Below are 7,500 nucleotides of genomic sequence, written 5' to 3'. Positions count from 1 at the left end.
CCCTCCCCAAAACGAATTTACAAGTTAATTCCCCTTCTTTTGCGCACTCTCCTTACCACCCATAACACTAACCAAGACCCCAATAACACAACACAACCCGTTACACTAGAACTAAACCCTCGTTATAATGTCCACAGACCGCGGATCGCATCGTACTGTCCGGGACGCAGAAAGGGCTCATCCTTGGGGCGTTCTTCTACGGCTACATCTTCACGAACGTAAGTCTGGGGATTCGGGAGGTCCTTGTTAGAGTGTTTAGGTGTTGTTGGTGTTTGTTTTTGTGGCTGAATTACTCTCTCTCTCTCTCTCTCTCTCTCTCTCTCTCTCTCTCTCTCTCTCTCTCTCTCTCTCTCTCGCTCTCACTCTCTGTCTCTCTCTCTCTTTATTTCTCTCTCTCTCTCACTCTTTCTCTCTTCGTCTCTCTCTCTCTCTCTCTCTCTCTCTCTCTCTCTCTCTCTCTCTCTCTCTCTCTCTCTCTCTCTCTCTCTCTCTCTCTCTCTCTCTCTCTCTCTCTCTTTCGCTTTCTTTGATATACGAATTAATCCAATTTCAGGCAATTTCTATATAGTCATAGCTGAGGTATTTTAGGATTAGTTTCGTGAAAGGTGTTCCAAGTGAAATGAATGTCTCTTGTAACTGTGATCCATTTATAGCTAAGGTAACTCACACGTTGATTATGTAACGCTATCGTCAAGAAAATAAGTATTACTAATATTACACGATATAATTCTTATCATTTTCAGATTCATATAATTTCACGTCTATTTCCTCCTCTTTTCGTCTTCTTCTTCCTTTTTAATAAAGACCTAAATCATTCTCACAAATAATCATTAAATCTTACAAATACTTCTTCCTGCTTCTCTTTTCATTTTCATTAACGTTCGAGCTATTCCCCGTTCGTGTATCAAATAATGTCACAATCTTCTCTTCTACCTATGTTCCTCTTCGTTTTTTTCAACATTGGAATCTTCCAATAGATAATCCATACATCACAGTCTCTCTCTCTGTCTGTCTGTCTGTCTCTCTCTCTCTCTCTCTCTCTCTCTCTCTCTCTCTCTCTCTCTCTCTCTCTCTCTCTCTCTCTCTCTCTCTCTCTCTCTCTCTCTCTCTCTCTCTCTTCTTCTTCTTCTTCTTCTTCTTCTTCTTCTTCTTCTTCTTCTTCTTCTTCTTCCTCTCATCTTAATATTATTTTTTAGGATACGACTCTTCCCATCTTATCATCATCTTTTTCATATTATTCATTTATCACTATACGACTCTTCTCTAATCATCTTCCTCCTGATTAATCCATATTTTACCATACCATCCCTTACTATCTTATCAAATTCCTTTCTTAATCTATTTCACCAAATCTTAACATACGATTCATCCCAAATACTCTCCCTTTGGACTAATCCCTTTATTTCTATCCTTATTATCTTATCAAATTCCTTTCTTAATCTTTATCATCAAAGCTTAACATACGATACATCCCTGATGATCTTCCTTTAAATCTAATTTCTTTATTTATTTCTTCAATTATTCATTTATTTATTAATTTATTTATTCATTTGTTTATTCGTTTATTCATTCACTTATTTATTCACTTATTTATTTATTTGTTTATTCATTTATTTATTCATTTATTTATTCATTTACTTATTCATTTATTTATTCTTCAGATTCCCGGCGGTCGCTTGGCTGAAGTCTACGGAACGAAACGCGTGTTTGGAGGGTCAATGCTAATGAGCAGTCTGCTGACACTTGGCACCCCTCTGGCAACCCACCTGCACTACTCAGTTCTCATCGTTCTTAGAATGATGATAGGCCTCTGTCAGGTGGGTCGGGGGATGGAGGATGGGGGATGGATGGATGGATGGATGGATGGGTGGGTGGATGGGTGGTTGGGTGGGTAGAGGGATAGATTGATGGGTGGGTGGAGGGATGGATTGAGGGGTGGGTGGGTGGGTGGGTGGGTTGGGGAAGGAGGATGGGGGATGGATTGGTGAGTGGGTGGGTTGGGGAAGGAGGATGGGGGTTGGGTTGAGGGATAGATTAATGGATAGGTGGGTGGGTGGAGGGATGGATTGATGGGTGGGTAGGTGGGTGGAGGGATGGATTGATGGGTGGGTAGGTGGGTGGAGGGATGGATTGATGGGTGGAGGAATGGATTGATTGGTGGATGAGAGGAGGGATGGAATGATGGGTGGGTGGGTGGGTTATTGGAAGGATTGGTGGAAGAGTGGGTGGAGAGAATGATTGGTGGGCGGGGAAGAGCGTTGGACAGAGATGTTCATGTGTATGGATAGCTGGAGAGTAGGATAAGTGGGTGGGTTGGTGGGTTGCAGAAGAGGTAGTTGTGTGTCTAGGTTAGTAAGTGGGTTGCATCTGTGGGTGGGCTTAGGGATGGATTGGTGGGTGGGGTTTGGGATGGGTAAGGGCGTGGGTTGGAGGAAAGGTGGAGCGGTGGAGTAAAAGGTCCCTGTATATGTGGAATACCTGGGTGGGTGGACTGATGTTTCTATCTTGGGTGAGGGGAGGGCGTTGCGTGTATGGTTTTAAAGATGAATAAGGGGAGGGTAATGTGTGTGTGTGTGTGTGTGTGTGTGTGTGTGTGTGTGTGTGTGTGTGTGTCTACATTCTTATCCTCATTGGTAGCTTTAGTATCGACAAATAAATGATAATAATGATGATAATAATAACAATAATAATAGTAATAGGAAATACGTCGACTATTTCTGTCACCAATAGTTAGTTTATTAAATCTGTGCGAGGACCGATGAATATTCATTATAGGAACAACACATACACATAAATGAATATATATCTGTCAGTCTAGGCATGCATATCTGCCAGATAGCTAGATAGATAAATGTATATCTATATGATAGATAAACATATGCATTTATGTCTGTGTATATTCATGTCCATATGTATGAAAGTCATTAGACAGTATTCATGTTGATAGATGTAGAAAAGGCATGAATGATGATTAATATCTTCACAACACGAGATGTATTCGACCGGTTTCGAATATATCTTCGTCGGAAATACATGTATTTGATGTACTCGAAACCGGTCGAATACATCTCTTGTGTTGTGAAGATATTCATTCTCCTTCATGCCTTTCTTACGAATATTCATTAGGTCAGCCTCGCAAAATTCTAACAAACCGCCCGTCAGTTTCCATTCATTTCCATTCCCTGTCTCCCTCCACACCTCGCACAGGGCGTCGTGTACCCAGCCCTCCACGTGATGGTGGCTCGCTGGATCCCGCCCTTAGAACGCCCACGCTTCATGTCGTTCACATATATGGGTGAGTTCTGATGGAAATGCGAGATATTTCTGACAGCGGAACCGTAGAAGGATCGGCCGGCCTGTTGTGTGTGGCTAACCTTGGCTTCTGTTTTTTTCCTTTTCTTTTTTTTTGTGAAACATTTCGCAAATGTTCTAGTTATAAAAGGATTTGAGTAATTTGAGATGGATGTTGTAGTATTATTTGGTAAGGATTATAGTCCATACCAATCTTTTCCTTCTTCTTCGTTTTACTTTGACTATATTGTATTTAATGGAACAAATAACTGTACATTGGCTTGATAACGTTTACTTGAATCTGATAGGCCCTTCGGCATATGATATTCGTGTACGCATAATTTTGAATTGCATTTATTTATATATCTGTATAAAAATCCACGAAGAAAAATAATTGACAGTTATTCAACATATCATTCATGAAGTTCATACCGCATAAAAAAGAAAAAAAAAATCGTTTCATTATTTCTTGAACATTAATAACCAGACGACATCAATACCATCAATCTCTCGCACATCATATAACAGAGAAAAAAATACGTGTTTCTTCCCTCGTTCCTTCTCAGCGAACTGCGTGGGCTTGATCCTAACGATGCCTGCGTGTGGGTTCATCATCGATGCCGTCGGCTGGCCCACGGTCTTCTACGCGAGCGGTTCGGTCTCTCTGGTCTGGGTGGTTCTCTGGTTCGCTCTCATGCACGACTCCCCCGAACGGCACCCGAGGATCTCGCCCGAAGAACGCCGGTACATCCTGGAGGCGCTCGGGAAGGACGTGACTGTGAAGGTAGGATGGGAGGAGGACGCGCTCACGGAGACTGTCCTTGTGTTAAAGCTAGAGAGGATTTGGATGAACTGACACAAACACAGGAACGTGTGCACAAAAATGAAAAGAAGAAGGAATGAACTGATGTATATTTTTTTCATTTTTTTCATTTCTTAGTATTTTTCCCCTTCTTTCTTTTTTCTTTTTCTTTCTTTCTTTCTTTCTTTCTTTCTTTCTTTCTTTCTTTCTTTCTTTCTTTCTTTCTTTCTTTCTTTCTTTCTTTCTTTCTTTCTTTCTTTCTTTCTTCTTCTTCTCCTTCTTCTCCTTCTTCTCCTTCTTCTCCTTCTTCTCCTCCTTCTCGTCCTTCTCCTCCTAGTCCTCCTTCTCCTCCTCCTCCTCCTCCTCCTCTTCATGGATTTCCATAAGGACTTCAGTTAGACACAATAACATCCACATCTTTGACATCACATTCAATATTATAACGTCTTCATTAAACAAAACACGTCTCTTCTGGTGTCTTGACCAAACACATATACACCACACTGTCCACGAAGAAAATAGCTTTTGCGTGAATTTGCTCTCAAGTTGTTCCTACACAGCTAAATTCTGACGTAGTATAATAAACTCTAATAATTTATCCATACTGTTTCCTGACCAACATGGGTGTTCTGTCAAGAGCTCACGTACATAGTTAAATTGACATATTTCAGGCTTTTCTTTAACATATGTTGGTATGACAGGTAGATTCAGCAGTTCACGGGGACTTCTCTAAAATCCTTAGCTATGGATATACACAGCTTCATCGTGATGCGCTTTTAATTCTGAGACTAGTACATGTTTTTAATGATTTGCGAATAAAATTAATCTCTCTTGACTTAAATTGTTCAGAAGCTTTTGACACAGAGCAACTAAAATAGAATTATATTCGAATAGAATGGGTTCCATCATAACTTAAATTTCTTGTGCAACACATTCTTCTTTCAATTATTCGCAGAAAAAATTACTTTTCTCACGACCTAAATTTCTTAATCATCACACTTTTATTTCGAAAATTCTCTAAAATTACGTCACATGACCTAAATTTCTTAACCAGCTTTTTTTCAAATTTTCATGACCTAAAATTCAGATTTCTTAACTAGCACACACCTTTTTTTCAAATTTTCATGACCTAAAATTCAGATTTCTTAACTAGCACACACCTTTTTTTCAAATTTTCACCAAAAATGCATGACATAAATTTCTAAACCCACACATTCCTAACCCATTATTCAACGAAGAAAATGACCTCTCGTGACCTCATCTCATGACCTAATCTCACGTTCACAGCCCAAGCGTACCCCATGGCGCGGGATAATGACCAACCTGCCCCTGTGGTCCATCAACATGGCTCATGTGGGTGCCATGTTTGGCTTCACGCTCCTCATGACCCACTTGCCTTCGTACATGAGCAGCGTTCTCGGATTCTCCATTAAGAGTGTAAGAAAAGTTTGTTTATTTTTTGGCGAATTTGTTCATGGAATTTTGGTTTTGCTGTTTCTGGTGTTATCGATGTTGTTTTGTTATTGCTGTTGTTTAAAATCTTTGTTGTTGTTTGGTTTTTGCTGTTTCTAAAATCGTTGTTTTTGTTTTGGTTCTGTTTTTGTTGTTGTTGATGTTGTTGCTGATACTGCTCATGTTATTGCTGTTATTACTACATGTTTATGTAATTACGACGGGAAAAAGATATGAATTAAAGAAATTAAAAACTCTTACGGATGTTCATTGTTATTATCATTAATTATTGTTATTATTATTAATATTATTATTATTATTATTATTATTATTATTATTATTATTATTATTATTATTATTATTATCATTATTATTATTATTATTGTCATTATTATCATTATCATTATCATTACCATTATCATTATTATTATCATTATCATTATCATCATCATTATTATTATTATTATCTTATACGAAAGCTCTGCGCTGACGTCTCCGCCCCGTTTCCAGAATGGGCTGCTGTCGGCCCTTCCGTTCCTGACGCAGTTCCTGGGCAGTAATGTGTGCGGATTGCTGGGCGACTTCCTCCTCACAAGAGGCTACATCACCGTCCTCACATCGCGGAAGATATTCACCACCGTTTGTGAGTTTGTTTGTTTGTTTTTCGCCACCGTTTGTGTGTTTTTTCCCTTTTTTCTTTTTTACCATGGTATGTTATTTGTTGATGAAGTTTATCATTATTATCTGTATATCACCACCGTTTGTTAGATTTTTTTCTTCTTCTTTTGCCATGGTGAGTTATTTGTTCATAACCTTTTTATTCTTTATTTTTAAAAAGTTTATTGTAATCTCTATAATTAATCTTTTTATGCAGATTGGCGAATATCCTGCAGAACAGATGGCAAAAAAATTACATATTTTGCCTTCTACCAAAGATGTTTCGTATTTAGATAAGAATTCTGTATCACAAATACGAAAAATATTTTTTTCATTAACCTGATAACGATCAGCTGATTAGATTGCTGGGAGTGAGACTGGTCTTTCATTTAGGTCATTTTTTGTTTGCTTGTTTTTTTCGTCTTCTTTTTTCTCTTCATCAGATAATCGTTAGATGTTGCCTGTTGCCGTATCATGTTGGATTAACATGAAACACACGTACAAACAAACACATACACACACACACACACACACACACACACACACACACACACACACACACACACACACACACACACACACACACACACACACACACACACAAACAAACAAACAAACACAAACACACATGCACACACTCCCTCACATCTCTATCTACACGCGGTCTCACACATACACCCACCAAGACACATATCTCCGATTTTCGTTATTAACTTCAATTTCATCTCAAAAGGATTTGTCGCGGTGATATTTCCGATTATCTCGCTGTTATCAGTCTCCCAGTATTGTCATTTAAAATGTCATAAGTTATGTCTTGCGATAAGCGATAGGCCTATAAAAACTGAATATAAGGAATAAAAGAGATGGATAAGAAAAGAAAGAAAGAAAGAAATAGTAAGAAAAAGTAAAGAAAAAAAGATAAGAAAAAGTGTATAAAAAAACATGGTAAAAAAAGGAAGAATTATGATACAATTTGGATGAAGCTTTGTTAAACAATCCAAAAAGCGTGATCCGCCTTTATCCATCCTTTCATACTAATAAAATAATCCATATTAATCCATCTATCCCTGGTAAGCCACTTCCGGCCTCCAATAGGATATGCCACTTTCATCCGTCCAAATCGATCCACCTCCGTCCTTCCACCCTGGCGAAGCGATCCACATCCTTCAAAAAGAGGATCCACATCCACCTCAATCCTCTTTCATTGACCCAATCCTATTCTTTTACAGTAATCCATTTCCCTAATTCCTCACCCATCCTTCTATCTTAACGAGGTCATCCATCCTAGCAAAGGGACT

At 38.7% G+C, this 7,500-nt stretch overlaps 1 protein-coding gene across 1 annotated transcript in view; it reads left to right on the top strand.

Annotated features, from left to right (window-relative positions):
* Positions 1-7,500, top strand: part of LOC113800139 (sialin) — a 17,155-nt gene that overhangs the window by 6,859 nt on the left and 2,796 nt on the right. Inside the window, exons 4-9 of the mRNA XM_070144740.1 lie at positions 138-218; positions 1,662-1,817; positions 3,208-3,295; positions 3,858-4,075; positions 5,381-5,530; positions 6,056-6,188. Coding sequence (XP_070000841.1) covers positions 138-218; positions 1,662-1,817; positions 3,208-3,295; positions 3,858-4,075; positions 5,381-5,530; positions 6,056-6,188 — 826 coding nt within the window. The remainder of the gene's footprint in view (positions 1-137; positions 219-1,661; positions 1,818-3,207; positions 3,296-3,857; positions 4,076-5,380; positions 5,531-6,055; positions 6,189-7,500) is intronic.

The sequence above is a fragment of the Penaeus vannamei genome, chromosome 32, assembly GCF_042767895.1.
Source record: "Penaeus vannamei isolate JL-2024 chromosome 32, ASM4276789v1, whole genome shotgun sequence".
Taxonomy (NCBI): domain Eukaryota; kingdom Metazoa; phylum Arthropoda; class Malacostraca; order Decapoda; family Penaeidae; genus Penaeus; species Penaeus vannamei.
Note: the sequence above shows the minus strand (reverse complement) of the source record. Positions and strands in the feature narration are given on the sequence as shown.